Genomic DNA, 23,078 nt, shown 5'->3' on the forward strand with positions numbered 1-23,078 from the left:
TCAGGCGTTATATTCAGCAAGTGCATTTAGAAGGGGAAGTTTGCGACCGCATATTCCACGGAAATCATCAGTATCTATGGTGAACAATCCAACTCCACCTAAGTTCTTAAGTTTGGCATAACGAACCTACGAGTCAAAAAGAATTGTTTAATTAAGTCCTTTAAAAGAACACATCGGACAAAGATTTCAACTATTTTATTGCAAGCAAATATTGCAAATTTAAAAAGTAATTCTATTTGGAACTACAACTACTTTGGGACTTGATGGTTTTAATAATATTAACAAATTTAAATTCTTACCATTTTACAAACACAAAAATTAAAAACAAAAAGGGACACACAATGTGACAATTGTTAAACGAATCTAGTAGGTAAATACCTTGAGGAATCTAGGAGATTTTTGTAGGAAATCTAGATTCTTCTCTAAGAGTTTTGAAGGATCATCCCATTGCACTCAATTCTTTCCAAAGAGATAGAGAACTTCAACAGCTGTCAATTGTTATGCTATCTTAAGACCTTCCAGATGATTAATGATTACAAACCTGGATTCTATCACTGTCAATCCGTCAGTGACATCTTGGCTTATATTGCTAATTGTTGGACAAGTTCCAGAGAAACGTTTGAAGAAACTGAAGCAGTTGCCCCTTCTAAACGTGCTCCAACAATAACATCTTTATGAAAGATCATGCTTTTCCCATGACCGGATGGACTAAGAACTCCCAATGAAAGTGAACGGTATTTAGTCTGGTACCAAGGAACTTGTGAGCTTACCGTGTGAAAACTTACATTTGCATTCCGTACGTTTAATTATCTGTTTGTGCCAAATGCAAAAGGTAAATAAATTTTTGCCCAGAGAATGTATTTCTCCTCCAAAAGGAGTTCACTGTTCTTATGCTCATCAAATTGGCCATCTCATTTTGGGATTCAAAGTTTGAAATATTTTATGACCTTCTGTACATTCATTCCCTAAGAAGCACAGCTAAGAAGCACATCTTCCGCCGTAGGTGGTCGCAAAATGGTTCTCATAGTCCACTGGTTATACAGGGGGTGAACCTTGAGTAAATAAACTAACAATAATAATAATAATTAGGAAGTACACGAACCTGAGACATAAGGTCAAGGAGATGTGGCATATGCAAGAAGTAACGACCATCTCGATCATCTTGTCAACCACCGGTATGGTGGCAAAGACCCTTCAAGAGCGAAACCGTCATACTCTAAGGAATATAGCAGCAATAGATCTCCCAGAGAACACCTACAAGGAACTCCAGAAAGTCGCAATCCTTAACACCTGCAGGATAGTCAGAGATTTCCTCCACCAACAGTAACACCAGACATTACAACCACCCTGTGTATTTAGTAGCAGTACCCGTCACGGAGTGGAATCCCCCAATCAGAGAGATTGGGGGATTCTCTGATTGGATATAGAGAGCAACAATAATAATGATAAAATACACACAACTGGGGCGCCTCCGTAGCCAGGTGGGAAGGAGCAGCAGTGCGTAGCACACGCTTCTTGATTAGACCGGGGTTCGAGCCCGTGACCACCAAATGCGGAGGATGCGGAAAGGTCAGGGAATGACCACCGCATATCCTGGAGCAATATGGCCTTAGTTGCTAATGCTCCTAAAAGTCAAATAACAAACATAACACACAGACTGGCCGAAAAATTATGAACCTTTGTATTAAGGTATTCACAGAAAGAAGAAATAGAAATGCGAATAGATGCAAACAGATACAAAGAAACTGTCACGTGGGATAATAACGTGTTGCTTCGTTGAGTATAAAGACTGAACATACTGTTTGACTTCAGTAATCTAAAGCCGGACTGGAGAAAACACGTGATTTATCAGACTTTGGAAAAGGTCTTATCGTGGATGTACGTTTAGCAGGAGCAACGATTCAAGGAACGATAGACATAACTGGTTTTTCAAAAGCATCCAAAGGTTTTTAATGACTGGAAAGCAAGCGATTCTTCCACATCTTAAAGACGCAAATGTGACAGAAAAACATTATTTCAAGGGCGAAACCGTCATACTCTAAGGAATACTGTACTGAAAAATAGGACATCCAATGTGCAGAAAATAACATCTAAATTCAACCAAGCTCAGAAGAACTACTCTATTTCATCCCATACGATGCTCACGAAATTTTGAAGAAACTGGGTATTTGGCAATTGCCTTCCTATTCGGAAGCCACTTGTTTCAGAAAAAAACAGAGAAATCCACTTGCAGTAGTGCCGATAACGTCGTGATTGGACAGCAGAACAATCGAAGAAAATCACATGGTCAGACGAATCACGATACACTTTGTTGTGCACTGTTGGTAGACAGAGAATGTGGCGAGAACCTCAAGAAACGATTGACCCTGCTTGCCTTGTTAAGACAGCACGAGCATTTCGAGGTGGTATCATGGTATGGAGGATGTTTTGTTGGCATGGGCTGGGTCCGTTGATACCGGTTGAAGGTCAATGTTGTCCAGAGAATACCTGAATTTTGTATCAGATCTACTGCACCCTACAATGTTATCCAGAAGGTAATGGCCACGTTATGGATGACAATGCAACAGCGCATCGTGGCAGAATAGTTCTGAGAACATGATACGAATTTCCACCATCTTCCCTGGCCCCCGACATTTACATGATCTCAGTCCTATTGAGATGTGTGAGATATGCTAGAGAGAGCTATTCGGCAACAAGTTCTCTTCCTTTAACCACTTTGATGGAAGAATGATTACAATTAGACCAAAAACACACTAAAACGCCTTATGGAATCCCTGGCCACACCTTTGCTGCTATTCGAAACAAAGACTAGATAATTCCTTATACTGCTGTCTACATCCATAGTCCTGCTAGTATATATATAAGAAATATTTGTTTGAGCATAATCCCTGAGAAATTTTGACTTTTTTTCTGCATTGTAGTGGCGTTTTTGTGTAATTTTTTTATTATAGTTTTGAGCCCAAAAACAATTGTTAAAATACCTGAAGTTGAATTGGGAATAACTTTTTGTTTCGTTCTTTATATACGCACCATTTCTCAAGTTCCTAATCTGACTCACCTTCAGGAACAACATTACGGCACTGACGTCATAGCCAACAGCAGAGTAGGATCTCCAGACTTCTAGAATCTTATTGAAAATGAAATTGCATTTCACAGTGGTTGTTCGGGAATTGTACTTTCTAGAGATTACAAAATCTCTCCTTCAGATGTGACGCAATGCAATTTCGCTAGAATAAGTACTACAGTACATTTTATAAACTAAATTTTATCTAAAAGGAGACTGTAACTTTACTTTGCTGATTAATATAAATCATATAATAAATATTTAATGAAAATAAATTTACTGTATTCGCTAGTTAGTTTAAAACTTGAATTAAAAATGGAAAAATTGCATCGAAGTATGGTTCTTAATGAATAATTTGAGTCACGTGACTCGGAACGTTTAATAATGAGACAAAATTAAAAATATTTGAATGTATTCAAATATTTTTAATTGAGTATTCTGAGTTATCCTTCATTAAGTTTACTTTGTTAAAGAGAATACTTCATTTTAAATGTGAAGATCAAATATTAACCAAGGACTCCATGACAGGGATCTACCAAGGGGTTCCATATCAGCCCTACTCTTCGCTATCAACTTTATGCCTTTTTTAAATAAAAATCCAGAATTTTTCTCCTATATGGGCGATGTCCTCTTCATTTGTCCAATACTTTCTAACGGAAATCACCGTCAGCCCCAACTGAAGAGACCATAAAAGTTTCTGCCCAGTTTAACCATTATCTTATCTTCTTTGACCCGAAACTGAATTAATCTAAAACACAATCCATCAACTTCTTACTAGCGCAGAGACCCTCTCTTCTGCCAATTATCGTCCAAGGCAGACGTTAAATACACTTTCAGAATTTAAGTTTCTGGAAATCTTTTTAGTCTCCATACTCACCTTCAAAATCCACATAAAAGATCTTAGTAACTGAATTCGAAAAAAGCATCAGACAAATGAAGTTAGTTTTCTTGAACTAGGATTCCATGAGCCTGTCTCTGAAACACACAAATTCACTTCAAACCTGAAGAAATTGTTAAAATTTGATCAAAGGTCATCAAAGCTTGCGGTTAGATGAGTGGCAACCAAATTTTACGGTACGGATAATGAACAAAATTATTTTGATCCAGACCAGTCGTCAAAAATATAGAAATGAAATACAGGCATATAAACCTCTGCTGGTCTCTGTTCTGGGGTCCCCGGGTTGATCTTATTAGTATTAATAATGGCCATATGATGCAAAGAAGCTTATGCAGCACCAGTCAAAAAAAAAAGAATAAAATAAAATAACATTTATAAAAAATAAAATAAAATAAATAATTAATAAATGATAAGCTAAAAGAAAATAGACAACCTATGTGCTTCCATCCAACTGACCTCTGAATTTCCCCAAACTGTCAGCTTCTATCATCCATTTAGGCAACTTATTCCAGTAATTTATAACTCGGTGGCTAAAATAAAACTTCCCGCAATTCAGTTTAAACGTCTCCCCCCCCGTAATTTGAAATTATGTCCCCTAGTTCTAGCATCGTTTATAATCTTGAAAATTTCGTTCTCATTCATTTTACTGATGCCTCTCAGAGCCTTAAACACCTCAATAGTCTCCTCTGAGATGCTTAGTTTCCAAGCTCTGCAACCCACATATTCAAAAAGTCTTTGCTTATGTGGACGCCCTTTTGCCGATCTGACCAGGCGAGTTACTCGTCCTTGGACCCTTTCAAGAAGCACAATGTCTTTCTTTAGGTGCGGTCTCCCTACTTGAACCCAGTATTCCAAGTGTGGTCTAACAATAGCCTTGTACAATGGGATTATGACGTCCTTATCTCTACTAGCAATTGTTCGATATATCATCGATAAGACACCATGGGCCTTCCTTGCAACCTGTCTACAATGCTCGGAGAACTTCAGGTTTGACCTTATCGTAACTCTCAATTCCCTTTCCTTAAATACCGGCTTTAGCTCAACTCCACCAAGTGTATAAGTTATTTTGGGATTACTGTTCCCCAGGTGTAAAGCCTTGCACTTTGCTGGATGAAAGCTTAGCTAGCAATTTTCTGACCGTCCCTGAAGTCTATCTAGGTCCTTCTGAAGAAGCTGTGCTTGGTGGTGATCATTAACTACTCTACCAATCTTTACATCATCTGCAAATTTATACATCACGCCCTCTATCCCTTCATCGATGTTATTTATGAAAATCATAAATGACATCGATGACTGATCCTGGGGAACCTCACTTCTTACATTAACCCAATATGATGAATAACTATTTATCACAACTCTCTGCCTCCTGCTTTGAAGCCATCCTGCATTCAACTAAAGATATTCCCTGCGATTCCAACCTGTTGCAGCTTATAAAGTAACCGCTCATGTGGGACTGAGTCAAATGCTTTGCTGAAATCTAAATAAACAATGTCGAAATTATTCCCTAAATCCAGCTCATGAGTGACCCTGTCAAAACATCTAACCAGTTTAGTTAAAAATGATTTTCCCTTTACAAAACCATGCTGTGTATCCTTCAGAATTCCATTTCCATCCAAATGATCCTGAATTCCACCCTTGGTCATTGCCTTCATGATTTTCCCTACTACTGAAGTTAGACTAGCCGGCCGGTAATTTCCTGCTTCACTCTTAGAACCGCCCTTATGTATTGGAGACACATTGGAAAAGGGAAGACTTTTCCAATCCAACGGAATCACTCCCGAATCCAGTGATGCTCTCATAATTAACCTCAATGGTTCAATCCATTAACTTGCCGCCTCCCTTAAAATTATAGGGTAAATGCTATCACCCCCAGGAGCCTTAATGTACTGTAGGCTCGAAAAGTTTTTAATTAAATTAATTAAATTTCAATAATATTAATTACATATTTTTTAACTTCACTCCCATAATTTCTCTTTGACATAAACGATTTTTCTTCTGTAAATATTGATACAAAGTAACGGTTGAGTTCACCTGTAACATCAGCTGTGATATTTAATACTGTCCCACGTCAATTACATACGGGTCCGATCTCGTCTGTCCTTCTCTTCTTTGCATTCATATACACTTGTGGGCAAAACTTAAGGACCAGTCAGGTTTTCACCTGTAGCTTCTCATAGGAGTGGCCTGGATATAGGAAAAGCATACCAAAGGAACCTCGTGAGGTACAAAAATGATGAAGGAAACAACAACCGACACAACAACGGAAACAAAACAGTACAGAGGGACTTTATTCAAAAATGGTACCATAGCACTGGCTGCCATGATACAGATGCATCGCTGCCAAAGATGGGACAAAGGGAAGACGTGATCCTCAGTAGGAGATATGGCCACCACTAATGTCGATGTAGGCTTTGCACCGTCTGTCCATACAAAGATTGTGCAAGGCTCAAGGGGGTATAATTTTTTCAGCCTGGTCTGTGCTTGTTAACAGGAGAGACTGCTTCTACAGGGATGGGATACACTTAAATAGAAAGGGTGCAAGAATATTTGCTGATGCTATCGAGGCAGTGTTAGGTGGGTCGGAAAACTGCTAGCTTGGGGGGGCTACAAGGACTAATAGATTAACAGTAGCCACTGCCAGAGGTGAAAGTGATTCTTGCACTGCTTCCATTGGAATGAGCAGAAGCCTGGAAAACAAGATGCAGGATATTTCAGAGACTGCTGGGAATCATTGGGGTACAAGTAAACATGGATTGTGTTAGGGCAGCTAAGAATAGAAACAGGTGCATGTATACTAGCGTGTACACCAATGCTAGGAGTTTGGTAAATAAATTTGGTGAATTTGAGGTATTGCTCAAAACATCAAAGGCAGATATTGTTGCGATATCAGAGACTTGGTGTCACACAGATATAAGGAATGCAGAACTGGAATTTGGGGAGTACAACGTCTACAGAAAGGATAGACAGGATAGGAAGGGGGGAGGGGTTATGCTATTAGTTAAGAAACACATAAAATCCAAGGAACTGAAGCCAGTTGACATTGCTGGACAGTGCAGTGTCGAGTCAGTTTGGTGTGACATAAGCATTGGGAGATCAAAATTGAGAGTAGGAGTGTGCTATAGGCCTAATGACTCTGATGAGTATAATAAGAAACTGTACAGGGAAATAGAGTGGGCCAGTAAATCAGAGAGTCTTATAATGGGGGATTTTAATTTCCCAGATATTGACTGGAATTTGTGGGTTGGTCACTCACACACTAGCAAGGCTTTTGTGGATTTATTGGATGATTGTTTTCTACATCAGCATGTTCGGGGGGCAACTACAGGGAGTAATACTCTTGATCTGATTATCAGCAGTGATTCTTCATGCATTAAGAATCTGCAGGTAAATGAACCACTAGGTGGCAGTGATCACAGTGTGCTGAAGTGGGATTTACTCAAAGAGGTAACTACCATTAGGGGTAAAGGGAAGGGTTATTGCTTCCGTAAAGGCGACTACGATGGACTGAGACAGTATTTAAATTCTATACAGTGGGACCAACTGATGATGTTACCAACAGCAAATTCAAAATGGGAAGCATTCAAAGAACTAATCTTGGAAGCTACCAGGCTTTACATACCAACCAAGAAATATTGTTCAAGGTTTAGGCCTAAATGGATGTCAGATGAACTAATGAGGCATATGGCAGAGAAGAAAAATGCATGGGATACATACAAATTAACACGTGACACAGAAGCCTATGATAGATACAAGTTGATATGCAACCAAGTTACAAAGGAGGTTAGGCAGGCGAAGGCAGATTACGAGAAATCCTTGGCAAGGGATGCAAAGAAAAACAGCAAAGAGTTCTTTACTTATGTAAACTCTAGAAGGAAGGGGATGAATCAGATAGGTCCACTTGATATTGATGGGTCAACTGTTGATGATCCTGCTCAGGTAGCTAACAAACTAAATGAATATTTTGCATCGACATTCACACATGAGGAGTTATTCAGCGAGGGGAATGCCAGAGGTGTATTCAACTCTAGCAGTAAGCTACAGAATCTTGAAATAACTGGGAGTAAAGTGGAGGAGAAACTGTTGAAGATAAACACAAGAAAGGCACCCGGGGTGGATGGGATCTATCCAGTTATATTAAAGGAGGCAGCAAAGGAAGTAAGCAAACCCTTAGCCATAATTATGAGAGCTTCCTTGGACTCAGGGGAGGTACCCATAGACTGGAAATGTGCAAATGTGACCCCAATTCACAAAGGAGGATCAAAGGCTGACACAAGTAATTATAGACCTGTGAGCTTAACTTCTGTTCCAGGAAAATTAATGGAGGCACTGGTTAAAGAAGTACTGCAGGATCATTTAGACAAGACTTCAGTTATACCTCGGACACAGCACGGTTTTGTTAAGAGGAAGTCTTGCCTGACCAATTTGATTGGATACTATGATGCAGTCACAAAAGAACTGGATGCAGGGAATAACATTAATATTATATATTTGGATCTTAGAAAGGCTTTTGATACTGTTGCACATGGAAGACTGCTGCACAAATTGGAACAGTGTGGCATTGGAGGCAAATTGCTGCTATGGATAAACGAGTGGTTGTGTGGGAGAAGACAGAGAGTGGTAATCAATGGACACTGCTCATCCTGGACTAATGTTATTAGTGGAGTCCCTCAGGGCTCAGTGTTGGGTCCATTATTGTTTTCTGTATTTATAAATAATATTGATGATGGCATATCAAGCTTAATGTCCAAGTTTGCAGACGATACGAAGGTTGGCAGGGTTGTTAAGGACACTACTGATGCTATGCTGCTGCAACAGGATCTGGAAAGGTTGAGCAGATGGGCTGAGAGATGTCAAACGAAGTTTAACATTGACAAATGTAAAGTATTACATATAGGAAACAGCAACCCCAGAGCAACGTATCAACTCTTTGGTACTACACTGACAATGGTGCAGAATGAAAAGGACCTGGGAGTAATTGTGCAGGCAGATATGAAGTTCTCTGAGCAGTGCAGACGGGCTGCAAGAGTAGCTCATGGTGTCTTGTCAATGATATACAGGAATTTTTCTAGCAGGGATAAGGAGGTGATTATTCCCTTGTATAAGGCAATGGTCAGGCCACACCTTGAGTACTGTATACAGGTACCGAACTGCGCTGCTGTCCTGTCCTTGTGTTCGATGCACCACTGTAAATGGTTTCTCCAATGGGCAAGTGTTAAAAGGACACAGCGTACTGGCCGTTGGGCAAACAATCCACCTTTGTCGAGTCGGCTGGCGACAGTGAACCGCGATATCCTGCGTCATGTGCAGCTGGTTTGCAATGGATCCCGCTGTCTGGTGTCGGTCCCTCTTGGCCTGTAGGAGTGTATAGCGGTCATCATTGGACGTTATTTTTCGTGAACTACCACCACTGGTCCTTCGAACAGCTGTACCTATCGTTCTGAAGGCCGACCACGCACGTGAAACGATGCTATGGGCGATACCGAACTCTGCAGCCACACTCTTCGCTCTTCGACCTTCCTGGAGCTTCCCAATTATTCGACCCCGGGTAATGTCACCCAGATGTTGTCTACTGGCCATTTCGTTGTCTGCAGCACTGTATGAAACCAGTAGAACGTCTGTAACAATCGTGCTCACCATTCGGTGATTTACACATAACTGCTGAACTCTGCTTTTATCTGTTTAAGTGAGCCCTCTCATCACGATTTAATATTTGCATGCACACCAGCTTTCTGCTGACCGCCAAAGTTATGCAAATCGCAACAGGCTGTTTCGTTTGTAGTTGTAACCTTTAGAAATAGTGTTGGTCCTTAAGTTTTGCACACCAGTATATGTGAAGAATTCCTTATCCCCACTCTTTGTTCTCTTTGCCAGCTATTTCTCATAATCTGCCTTTGCCAGCGTAACCTTTTCTGTGGCACTATTACAGATCAATTTGTAACTGTTACACGCTTCAGTACTTTTTATTGCTTTGTTACTTCCATGCTGTCTTTTTCTGTTCAAGTAATCTGGCAACTTCATCATTCATCCAACTTGGAATCCTCCTTCTGCAGTATTTTTTTAATGGTATATACGCATTCTGTGATTAATGTTTTAAAGGTGTTCTTGTGTAGTTAACTACCCTGACACACCCCTTAAAGTTATTTAAGCTCGTATTAGCTGCCCGCTCATTTTAAACGTTTCTGCCCTCAGAACATCTTGCTAATGTGTTCTGTTGTGGTAACAAACAAGAACTCTTGAGGAATGTGCAAGCGTTAGTTTGACCAATATTATCAGATAAACGCGTATCTGTTTTACCCTTGTCCCCCAAAACTAGTAGTTTCCCTGAACCTTTCAGGTTTCCTCAATAACACTGGCAAAAACTCTTGCACCATCTTTGTTTAACTGTATCCCGTCTCTACAAAACAGATTCCTTCTACCTACAAGTGCGGGCCAGCTGATAGAAATTTTCCCCAAAAAGCCTTGCAGAGTCCTTCAAGTCTTGAGTTAATCCACAAGGCTTTCCTCATATAATCCTTCCTGTCGTGTCTGGACAGAATTGCAGACACATAGACATTGTGCCCAAACTTGCGGCATTTCTTCAGCATGGTCCTTATATTTGTCTAACAAATCGTCAGATTGATAATATTCTCTTTACCCCCACTTAAAAATTGACAGTCTGTTGGGGATATCATTAATAGCTGCTCCCGAAAGACATACCCTGGTTATAGTCTACCTGTCATTATTATGTGCTCAAATTGGGATTATTATTATTATTATCTCTTTCTTCTCCTTGTGGGTTTTCCCCATCCTGCGAAGGATGCTGGTACCAAATGCATGGGACAGTTGTTATGTCGAAAATTATTATTGGGCGAGGAACTCTCTGATTATCTTACAGTTGTTCAGGATTGCGACTTTCTGGAGATCCTTGTATGTGTTATCTGGGAGTCCTGTTGCTGATAGGTTTTTATGGAGAATCTTTGGCACTATGCCGATGGTTGACACGATGATCAGGATGGTCGTTATTTGTTCCCACATCTCTTTGACTTTCTATCTTAGGCCGGCATACTTTCTGATCTTTTCTTCGTAGATTTTCTGGAGGTTGGTGTGCTGGGTACTGCTATATCGATCATGTAGGTAGGTAACCTTTTCCTTCTTGTTGTTTAGGGTTATGTCCGGTCTGTTGTGGCATCATTTTGTCATTATTATGCCGCGGTCCCAGTAGAGCTTGTGGTTTGGAGTCTCTATTAACTTCAAACTTTTAACACTTTCTTCGATCAACTGATATTTCTTTGCTAGCTTCTGATTTATTATCCTGGCTGTATCTTTGAGTGTTATCCGCTTGGGTGATCATCCTGCATCCCATGGTGATGTGCTGAATGCTTCTGGAGAAAGCTAGCATCGTCGACAAGTGTCATCTGTCACTCCGGGGTTATTGGCTATGTATTTTCTGTAGTTCCTGGTGTTGATTACCTGGTCTCCGAGAAGATCCTCACGCTCGTGAGCCATGCGTTGGACGCCATCTTATCTATGCACTCTTCATGGAGTTCATTGTAGTGTCTGCCATGGAATGCCTTCTTCGCTCATCTTTCTGTCTTGGTTTCTTCTGTCTGTCTAAGTGTGGTCTCCTTGTTATAGTTGAGTGCTATGTGCATCTTATGGCGTGGTATATTGCGGCTGTGTTTTCTTGGAAGTAATCCTCATTATCTTATTTACACTCAGTGTACTGGATATTATTGACTGGATTTGGTTCTTTAACTATCGGACCCTTCCCAAGGGTCTAAAATAATCAAAGATGTCGTAAAATATGTGCTGTTCCAAGTTGTGCTGCATTTTTACAATTGGTGGATGGAAAATCGTTATTATTAGCTAACTATATTTAAATCTACTGTTTAATTTTCATTCAAGAAACAATATTTAACACGTAATAGGCCCTTCACTATAGTGGAGTGAACAAAGATAACGGCCCTTCTCCCCGAAAGGAAGTTCAGAATCTTCTGTCCTTTAACTGACATAGCTGCAATAGGTGATTAAGGTTATCCTTGACGGCTCCATGTCTTTTGCCTCTTGGGAAGAGATTGTGAGGATTCTCTCAAGTGACCTTAATTACTGAAGCTTCCGAGTTAAATAATCAATAACTAGCAGTTACTAATTGCAGGTGATCCACTAATGATCATCTGCAATTCTTAAACTTATTGTATAGTTTTTGCTTAAGATTTTCAGGTCTTTAGAAGAAAACGCATTTGGATAACCCATTCATACATTGCAACTTTTCCTACTGCTTTTTATCTATTTGATTGATTATGAGTACATCTGTAAATAACTTTTAATCACTCACATTCTGCAACTTTTATTCATCGACAATAAAATGTTTTCATTTACATCAACACTCACCTTTTCTAGGGCACTTGCGCTGTCATCATATCCTACCCATTGATTGTCTAAATAAGCATATGGCGCTCTGTAATAAGGATCCACTATCGTCGTCCAACGTCGAGTCTTATTACTTTCGCAAAGCTGTCAAGATAAAAGTAAACAGGGTTAAATGAACGCTGGAATAAAAAGAGCGCGCAAAAGAGAGGTTGCGCAAGAAGGGGACTCACCTCATTATATCCCAACTGTCCAGCACTTGCAGTATAGGGACCAGCGTTACCAGGAAATCTAGCTGATGCCCCTGGTTGGTTTTCACTTGGATCATCTAAGGTCCAGGTGCGTCCCATAGAGGAAACTAGAAGAACTATTTTATCGTTGAGGGCTCCAAGATTGAGTAAGCTCGTGATTGTGTAATTCTGTAAAAAAAAGTATATAAATCAGGAAATTCTCGTTATATACTGGAAAAATCTTTAAATTGTCTTTCTAACTGAATATTGTAAGGATTTGAATGGATTCAGAATATAAAATTTCGAATATTATTAAAAATATCAGTGGGTTCTTTGGAATTTATGGTTTTGACTGCAGAATTTGCTGTTGTTGACTTACGATAATTGAGGTATGACAGATTACTGAAAATACACTCACCACATTTGCCAAAGCTGAATTGGCGTCGTCCTTAGGATTGGAGTACAAAGCTGATGGAACACCTGTGCGCTGATCCCAGGAACCAAAATAATCAAAGGCCATGACGTTGACAAAATCAGCATGGCTGCCAAAGATAAATAATTATCTCCTTAAACTAAGATTGTAACTTTATAGAATACTTAATAAAAATATCGTTTACGTTCTCTAAACTTAGCCGTTCAGTTTAATTTCAACTGTATAATATTTATTACTCTTCTCCCATATACTTTTCGGTGTCACATGGCAATCCAAAAAGGTTTAGCTCTTATAAGAAAAGCCTTTTGTTTAGTTCGAATAAAAGAAAACAATAATAAAACTTACCTGAACAACGTGGGGATGTCATAAGCATCTCTTATGATGTTCCTGGCTCCACTAATGTCTATGGACAGTACCAGATCGTGGACATCAAAAGCTTCCTTCATTTCCTATTTGACGAAATACGTTTCATCACTATCTTACTAAAGTATTAGTAACAAAAATAAAAATCTTAAATTAGTTTGTGATAATGAATATCTTTATTACCTTTATTAGTAAACCAAAGTTTTGCTTGTCAGTTACACGTCCTCCTCTTTGGGTGGGGAACTGCCATCGGATATTGGCCCCATGGAAATTATTCCGTTTGATGTAAGACACAGCGCTGTTGATGAAGATTTCTCTAGTCGCTCTTGATTGTGATAAATCAGAAAATACCACAGAACCAGTATTCCATCCTCCGATTGTTAACAGAACTTTTAGATTGGGATTTTTTAAAGTTTGACGAATCATGATTTTGTAGTTTCCTGAAAACGTGATGTAAAGATTAGATAAATGCAATTTCTCTTTCTGATCATTTGTCATCTCTCAATAGACACTGAGTGGCACTTTTAGATACACTTGGTAAATGGGTCTCCTTTACCCCTCAGAACAAATAGAATTCGTCATCATATGGACTCAACAAGGTGTCGAAAGGGTGCCACGAAGATTCTGGTCTGTTGATTCATCTGTTCTTGACAGTTGTTGCAAATTTGGATGGTTTCGGATCTATATTACAAAGAGACCTTCCAACTCATTCTACTGGCGCTGAACTGGATTGACATTTGGTCACCAGTAGACCGCAGCAAAAAGGTTGAATTCCCTTTCATGTTTCTGGAGTCAGTTATATACAGTTCCAGAAATGGTAGGTGACATAATGAATACAGTGACCATATTCCCACCACGGGGTGGAAAATCCAGTTCCAGTCCCATCATTGATGCAAAGAATTTTTACCTTTTTTTCACAACGTGGCTGAGTTAGTCGGTCCTTAGTTGAGGGTTGCATGGTTTTCCCCGAAAACTTCGGATTCTCTTCCAGAAAACTGGCAAATTGACCAAAAAATACACTTGATTCAAAGACACAATATACCATCGCCACACAGCATTGGTTGTTTAGGGATTAATCCACATGTTCACTCACTCATGTACAGTTACAGCCTTGGGATATGATACGCTTGTACAATGTAGAGAAGGACCAGGAGTTCGAGATGACCTGCGACATCCGAATTTTTCTCCAGATATCAGTGGCGACCCGAGGATTTTTTTACACCGAGCAGGATAGAGCCATGGAATTTGCATTTTATCAAAAGGGTTGACGTACCTAATAAAATGTTACTCAGTGTAAATGAGAATCGAATTTTTTTTTTGCCACTTTAAGTATATAATTGATTCCGTATTTATAAGATTAGGGGAATTTGTAGATATGTACTCACCCAATCCTCCCATTTCAGAGAGATCAGCCCAAGGATCAGCAGAAACTACTTTGAATTGTTTGGAGATGGTGGCCACATTATAAACGGCATGAGTGCACAGGTTAGCATCTAAGTTCGTTGGTGACGATTTCCCCCTGCCATTTCTATAAATTGACCAGCTGTCCCAGTAACACACCACTAGTGGACTTGCAGACAAGCCTATACAGAGAAAAATGCACGTTGGCCATTTTCTTAAGTATTAGTTCAGTACAATATCACTAGATGGCTGCACTTACTGTTATAAAAGAACATTATTTTTAAAGGGGAATCGAAAGTGCCCATGTTGCTTCCAATCTGAATATTAGTGATTACTAAAATATGTTGCTTAATTTCTTACACCATAATATATTGAACTTATTGACGCGAAAACATCTATATCGGAAACTAACAATGGAATGTAACGAAAATGCGAGACGAAAAAAGTAATTGTTGAAAAAGATTTGCATTGTTGCAGTCATATGACAAATATTTGTATTGTTGCAATCATACTTTCTGCAGTTACTTCCAGAACTTTTTGTTCACATAACTTTTGACGCACATAAAAGCAGTCAAAATATAATGTTTCTGCAAGAAACGTTCGCTCACTCATTCACAGTTGTAGTGGTTTGGAGGATCATTAAATATAACAACAGCCGAATTGTCCTCAAGTATTTAGTCAATATAAGTAGTAATTAGCTTTATTCACTTCCAAAACTTACCAGAGCAGAAGAAGGTAAGCCACAGGAGAAAGGTTAAACGGAAATTCTTCATGACCTGCGAAAACAAAATTACTTATAAATAATTAAGAAACCAATTACTTGACATCATTAAGAATTGAAGCACACGAAATTAGGAGTATCGGTGAAATGGCCTTTGGGGACTGTTTTCGACTTTAAAATGTAATTACTCTTTAACAAGATTAAGTTTTGAAAGAGAACACTACTAACACCCACATTTCAAGAGGTTTGCCCAAACTCCTAGAACTTACTGGAGGAATAAAGGAGCTTGAAATGTCCTTGATGAAGAATGGTCCAATGTTCCTCTTAAAACTTTCAAGAGTTATTTCAGTCTATTCCACGTTGTAAAAAGCTGTTTTTAAAGCGAAGGGTGGCCCAACACCATATTAGTGCATACATATAACTCTCATCACAGTTGTTTCCATTATTTTTCCAACCCCTGTATATTTGACTCCCTTCCACTCGGGATTTATTGGCATTTGATTAATTAATAAAGCGTTAAAAAAAGAGGAAATTATTTTTATAATTTGCAGAATTTTTCATTAAAATATCTATAGGAAATCAAGTTAATTCCTGAAAGTTGAAAATAGTTTAAAACATACCTGGTGGTGGTGGCTAGACTTGTTAATCTTTGGGAACTGAGGGACAAGTGATAATTTTCAGAGCAGGAAACGTTCTTTTATAAGGGGAGCAAGATAATCCTTCTGATTTTTTATCAGTTATAAGTCCGCTTTGTTATCTGTTTTGTGTCCGTGGATGAGATAAAAAAGTGAAAGTGGATACTTTTCATTTAAATGGGTTAGTGCGATTACTTTTCTTAAGTCATCCTTGTGTTTCGGATTATAAAAGATTCTGAACAAAGGGAGAAAGGCTTGAACACTGCCCTGTTTAAATCCAGTTTAGTCTGAACAAAAAGGCCGAATAATGAAAAGCATTTAAAAAATTAAAGTTAGGTCTAATTTTAATTTAAGTTACATTTAAGTTGTCTTAAATTACGAGTGTCGAGATTAGGTTCAAATCAAACAGTGGATTGAACTCTTTCAATTCAAACTTCTATGAATTATGAATCCATCACTTACCTCAACACAAAAAGAGATCGCTGCAACTATATAAGCCAGTCCTGGTTCACCTATATTAATTTAGAAAGATGTATCAATCAGCAATTTCCTAGGGCATCGAAGGGAATGTGTGAGGAGAAGGGACCTTGCGGTTTACTTCAATATATACGTCAGATAGGACGGCCCGTGTACAGAACTGTGTGCACAGGAATCTGCGTCTACGTTCTCCGTGGTTAACGAACTTGCGAAGGTCGCACTCGTCGCCCGAAGGTAGAAAAAGGAGGGGGAGGGGAGACGAAGAATTTCTCTCTAGAAGCCTGGTGGAGTGAGCTGTGAGTGTACGTTGCAAGTTAAGCCGGACAATTTCACACAAGAAGTTCCAAATGTTCGGATCTGCCATCGTTCCACAAAACAACTTCACAGAGAAGACCAAGCGCCAGTATTCTCTTAGTCTTCGCGTGTGGTACAGTGGCTATAATCACGGTCTTCCCTCCCACGGGGTGGAAAAGGCAGGGCTCGAATCCCGTCGATGGCGCGAAGAACTTTTAGGGACTCTTTTCACTCCGTGGGTGAGTTAGTAGGTCTCAAGTAAGGATAGCAAGGTTCCTTCTTCTCCGGCGATTCTGGTTTTTCGTCCAGAAACCGACCAGAACACATGAAATATACAGACATAATGCACACGGGTAGATGACATAATTATCGGGCGACCCCAATTTGACCTTCCTCCAACGAACTTGTGAAGGTCGCACTCGGCGCCCTAAGGTGGAAAAGCACTCGACTGATAAGTCATCCCGAGTTTGGGAAAGGGGAGTGAAACTTGTGAGTCTGTTGTTATATGCCAGTAGTTTCATTGCTCTAACTCTTATGCTTCTTTTGTTACAGGGTGGGAAGTGCGACAGAGTGTCATTATGGTAAAGTTGAATATTGATCCATTATTAAATTCCTGTTTTGGAATTAAATTGATCCATTATTAAATTCCTACTGTATCGTGGAGCATAATTCGCAATGATTTGAATATGAATAAGATCTCCAAGGTCTCACGATGGATTCCTCATTTGGTCATATGTCTTCAGAAAGAAAAAAAACGGAAGGCCTGCTCTGCTAAATTTATTTGCGACAGCAATCCTGACCTCTTTTTTTCCGATGGTGACTATAGATGAATCATGGATACATTACTTTGAACCAGAAACCAAACAGGTTTCAAAACAATGGAAATATCCATCATTACGAACTCCCAAAAAAGGACAGATTGCAAACCAACTGCAGAAAGGCGTTGCTATCAGTTTTATGGGATGAAATGGGCATTATTCTCATAGATTACCTGAAAAGTGCAAACCCATCAATGCACATTACTACAGCAACTTATTGAAGCAATTACATGAGGCAATTAAGGAAAATTGACGAGGAATGCTTAGCAAAGGCGTGCTGTTGCTTCACGACAAGGCACCAGCCAACACTGCTGTCGCAACTACTGATCTTGCTCGGAAGTTTCATATCTTGCGACATTTTCTGACTTATTCCTCATTCCTATTTCCTTAACTGAAATCACTTTTGCGTGGAAATCTTTTTTTTGGCAATGCAGAGGTAATTTCTGCGACAGAAGAATGGTTTGAGCAAAGCGAGACCTTCTACAAAATGACACAAGGAAGTGCCGCAAAAGATGGGAGAAATGTGTCGCTTCGGGTGGTGACTACATGGAGAAGGAGTAATATACGTTTCAAATCTAAACCTCCTGCGACATGTAGAACATGGTCCAGGGAAAACGTTTTGATACCCCCTCGTTTAGATCGTGTGGTGCTTTTAAATTTGGGTTGCTGGGGTTTGAATGTGACCGGCTTGTTTGGTTTCCAATTTAGTGAGGGAATCTTGAATCCATCTCAGGATTGAGCATAAACTACTAATACTATTTCGTGATGCCTTTATTATACTGAGGGAGCCTGCGAAAACTCGACTGTATGAGACAGTTTTACTATGTATCTCAGTAATTGCTACTGGTAATGAATTCAGTTCCATCGTTCAGATAGTTCATTGTCTTCGGAATTGCTGTGATACTGTGGTATCTGGGAAATTGGTGTCTGTTTCCCATTTTGGTAAGTACACGAGTGCCCATAATAAATGGTTAGGTTTGTATTTCAGTTTGCCTGAATACTATAATAGCATTGTCTTTTAACTTGCAATGGTGGTTCCTACATTTTTGCATGCAGAGTTTGTGCAGGGTAGTTTGCGAATAATCCATGTTTGGAGTTAATATTCTCCAAATGAAACGTATCTGCTTTTCAAGGGTGAGCTCTTGATGTCCAAATGTCGGAAATGTAGAAGTAAATAGAAAGAAACATTGGTTAATATATTGACCAATGTTTCTTTTCCAAGGCTCGAAGAGTTTAAAAATTCATTGTGATCGCATACAGTCCACAGGCTGTACATAAGGAATAAGGGCAGCTGGATTTTTAGCATCGCAGTTCACAATGTACTTTTTAGGCAGCATTAAGGTTCCTTACTGAGACCTGTCCACGCTAACTACAGAAACATATTCCATACCAGAAACGGATCTGCGATCAGTGGCACTTGTAGTAACGTTAGTGGAAAAAATGATTATACAGCATCAGCCAAAGCAGAAAAATTCTGCCCACTGCATCTGCACATCGCTTATAATAATTTGTCTAATCCTTCTTTAAATTTATTACAAACCACTGACTTCTACAACAGATTCCCCTTATGTGCGTCGTTCGAAGAAAAGAAGGATGCCATCAATCAGCATTTAGTTTTCTCAATTCATTTAAAGCTTTAAACAATTCAAATGAGGTCTCCTTGCAGGTGTCTGGTTTCCAGACGCTGCAGTTTACTGAATTGAAGTGTCTTTCATGGTAAAAGCACCCCATTTGTGTCCTTGACCAATCTGGTTGTTCTTCTCTGCACCCGTTTCCAACCGATCCACATCCTTCCTAAAAGAGACCTGTACCGTACTCAAGCTGCAGCCTACCCATTGCGTTATACAAAATGATAATCACCTTTTTCCTGCTAGCAAAATTCCTGTATATCATTGACAAAAGCCCGTGAGCTGTCCTAGCAGCCAGCCTGGACTATTCAAAGAACTTCGATTCCGCTTGTACAATTACCCATAGATCTTTTTCATTTCAAATTTCTTTTCTTTCTCCAACACCATGGGTGGAGAAGGAAATATTGGATGCTTATAGTGTCAAAGAGTGCTATTAGGACATTCAACTGCTTTGTTTCAAAATGCCAGTAGGAGGCTAATTATTCCAACACTGAAATTTTCAAGTGTTAGGACACTGTTTCCATAACTTCCAAGAAGTTAGAAAAAGCTAATTTAGATAATCGTTATAAGGGCAACAAAACAAGACATCTGTGCATTTTAATCATATTATTTGGGCTTAATATATCCCGAGTTCACAAACAGTGGCAGAAGGTACCACGGAGAGACGAATTTCGTCACAAAATGTTTCGTTCCGATGTGTATTTTTGGGTGGGGGAATTGCCCAGAGAATTCTTTCGATCGGAGTGTGTCTTGTCGAGCATGAAGTTTGGTGGAGGTAATCTGATGTTATGGGGATCTTTCAACTGATTTGGACATGGTCCGTTGGTGGTAGTGTCTAAAATCAATGAAGTTATGTTCCTTTTTGGACATTCTGAATAATTATGCGCTGGCTACACTGTGGTAATACAACAGAAACGGTTCCTCTATTAGTATCAACACCGTAATGCTCCATGAAAGGGTCATACAGGACTGGTGTCTGGACAATGATATCGAAGGGTCGGACTTCCCATCTCAGAACCGGTATCCAATCCCTTTTAAACACCTTTGGAATGAATTGGAGATCCATATTAAGCTGGAAACAAAATGAATTTCTTCTAAAAACGACTTTCTTAGGTCGACGGTTAATGATGTGGTCTGTAAAGTCAGCTTTAGTCCGCTTTTGTTTACAGAAGCGGACTAAAGCTGAAACCGTCCCGAACCGACTCAGAAAACCTCCGAAGCTGACAGAAAGCGACAGGAGCTCTGTTATGTTGTTCATCTGGCCACCCAGCCACTGGGAAGCCGGACCACCATAGAGAGGGTTCCCAGAATCTGTCCACTGGCAGGAGGAACCTGGCCAGGACAGTAGGAGGGACGCCTGTCAGTGACCATCACTCCAGCCGAGTAGGGACAGAGTAGGCCCAAGTAGAGAAATGAGGAATTAGACTAAGAATTAAAACACAAAAAGAAGGGGAAGGTAAATAAAGGATATAAGGGAATATCCCTCGAGGCGAACAGAAGAATGAGGAAAGCTGCGAACGGTTGAAAGTACATAAAGTTTCGGGACAGTATCCTGAAGGCAAAGGTGAGACCAAGCGGCGAAGTGTGACCAGCCTATTACCCTCAAACACCCGTAGTGAAAAGGGAACTTCGGGGTTAGGGAATAGGCATTGTTTACGAAGGAGTGGAAGGCGTGAGAAATTGCCGAGATGGCACCTCACGAATTCATCCTACCCACAAAGAGGGATTAGCATCAAATGTGGAAAAACCCACTATAGAGATCCCACGCAAAAATTTTGGCGTGAGCAAGTTGTGTCAGCAGTAGTGCACGAAAAGCAAATCCAAGAAGGAGCCACCAAGTTGCCAAGAAAGATTTTGCATATAGGATGGCTGGACAGCCACAGCCATCAGGCGTCTTCTTCGCAGTACAGAAGGGCACAGCACAAAAGGATGTGAAGGCAGTGAAGACCCTTTTGGTGGCCACAAGCGAATGAAAAAGCTGCATAGATGTAAGGTCTGCACTTGTAAGGAGTTTTCGTAAGTCGAAGTAGGTGACGCAGTCAGTGCATCTAAATTTCTATTCCACCACAAACACAGCCATCATCTTCAGAAGGTCCCAGGTCCATAAGCCTAGTTTTAATACAGCAGTGCCCTGTAAGGAATAGCCCCTCAAAAAGCAAGTTGATGTTGCCGCAGGACATACGGGCCCTCAATGAGATAACTGGAACACATGACAGCGCCGATATAATTCGCTGGACACTGCTTGATATAGGTTATCCTTGTTGTGCAAGCTGTCCACAAGATTCTAATCGTTCCGATCAAACGCCGGGTAGTTTAGTGTAGGGCCCACCGTTCTTCGTCCAATAGAAAACTGTGTTTTGGAATGACGAGTCGGAGTACGTGGTCTACCAGTCTGACTATCGTTCCTGGGGGTAACGACGACATGGTACAACATTCCTCCTGTAATGTGCAGAGGTCTTATAGAATCCATACCTCGTCGAGCGGTGGCAGTACCGGCGGCAAGGGAAGGACATCCCTACTATCAGATAGGTGGTCATAATGTTTTGACTCCAGGAAGTCAAAACATTATTTTACAGACATGTTGTATACGGCGTCTAAGTTACTGATGCACCAAAAACACTACAACAACTTTCTGACCAATAATGAAATTTTTGTTTATTCACAAAACTGTTTCCATCAGACATAGATTGCGAATAAACTCTTCATCACGATCCATTTGAGTTAGCATTTCTTGACAAAATTTTTTATAAGTAAGTAGATCGCGAAGTTTTAATTCTTGCAGTAAGGATGGAAATTTAAGTCCTGGAGCAATATTCGTCGTACTCAACTGTTGGATAAGTTCAACTACAGTGCATGCCGATGAGCAGAACACTTTGGACTCCATAGGAGAATGGCCCTGACAATTTCGATGTTTTCTGGTGTATGGAATCTTCTTATTCCACCGGAAACTTTGTTTTTACCTGGAATCCAGGAAACCAGTTTTTAAAATCCAGTTTTCCTACCATACCCGGCACTAAACAAATAATTGAAACCACAGAAATGAAGATAAAATTACACAGAAATCATTTGAGAGGAAAGAAAATTATTCTGCCTTTTCAATATGCCTTTTCAACATGTTAATGAATAATCATTTGAATAAGAATGAAAAGTAATATAAATATTCTTAGGAATGTTTCAAGTTTAATTAAAATTTAATATTTATTTTTGATACTATTGGTAATTAATATTTTTGTTTTATTTATCTGTCGTAGTATCACTTCAGATTTAGAGAAATTTTCATATTACCATGCATCAATAGTCTGAATCAATTATCTGCTGGTAAGATATCATTCGATTTTCTGCAGCCACTATATTGGTTGGATGATTCTTTGGTGTGGAATTTAACCAGAGAATCACCTTTTAGAAAAGTAAATATCTTTTGAAATATTCCTTTTAGGCAAAAGATAATGGCAGTATCTGAATAATTCTTGCACAATGGGAGTTGACAATTTAATATCTGTGAGAAATTTATGAAGCGGATGTGTGATAAGAACACAATGAGATATTCATATTTCAGATTGCGATGAGTCCATCTGTCCATCGTCGTGGAAACAGCTGAGATATTACAAGATTTAATGACGTATCTCAACAACGTAATGAATTTCATTACAGCAATGTCTATAAGGAGGAATTTCATTAGGCTTCTGTAGTTTTGATGGCACACTGAGCGGAATGGCCCACAGAAGTGTGGTTAGGAATATCCAATCTATGTGAAGCGCACTCACTTGACA

General features: G+C 39.6%; 1 protein-coding gene across 1 annotated transcript; it reads right to left on the reverse strand.

The window, feature by feature from the left end:
- Positions 1–22,313, reverse strand: LOC150077927 (chitinase-3-like protein 1). The gene is made up of 9 exons (XM_090384408.1): positions 22,269–22,313; positions 15,457–15,511; positions 14,720–14,917; positions 13,518–13,774; positions 13,317–13,420; positions 12,957–13,080; positions 12,542–12,727; positions 12,333–12,455; positions 1–126 (listed from the first exon to the last, which is right to left on the reverse strand). Exons 1-9 carry the CDS (start codon positions 22,311–22,313, stop codon positions 1–3), a joined length of 1,218 nt encoding a protein of 405 aa, XP_090240534.1.
- Positions 22,314–23,078: the final 765 nt, after the last annotated feature.

Source organism: Mastigoproctus giganteus, chromosome 11 (genome assembly GCF_048544385.1).
Source record: "Mastigoproctus giganteus isolate SK-2022 chromosome 11, ASM4854438v1, whole genome shotgun sequence".
NCBI classification, from domain to species: Eukaryota; Metazoa; Arthropoda; class Arachnida; order Uropygi; family Thelyphonidae; genus Mastigoproctus; species Mastigoproctus giganteus.

Excerpts from the sequence above, each read along its gene's own strand:
- LOC150077927 (XM_090384408.1), bottom strand. The coding sequence starts at position 22,313 with ATGGTAGGAAAACTGGATTTTAAAAACTGGTTTCCTGGATTCCAG. Across the intron at positions 13,421-13,517 it reads ACTTTGGTTTACTAATAAAG|GAAATGAAGGAAGCTTTTGA; the intron begins GTAATAAAGATA and ends TTCGTCAAATAG. Across the intron at positions 13,081-13,316 it reads GACATCCCCACGTTGTTCAG|CCATGCTGATTTTGTCAACG; the intron begins GTAAGTTTTATT and ends TATCTTTGGCAG.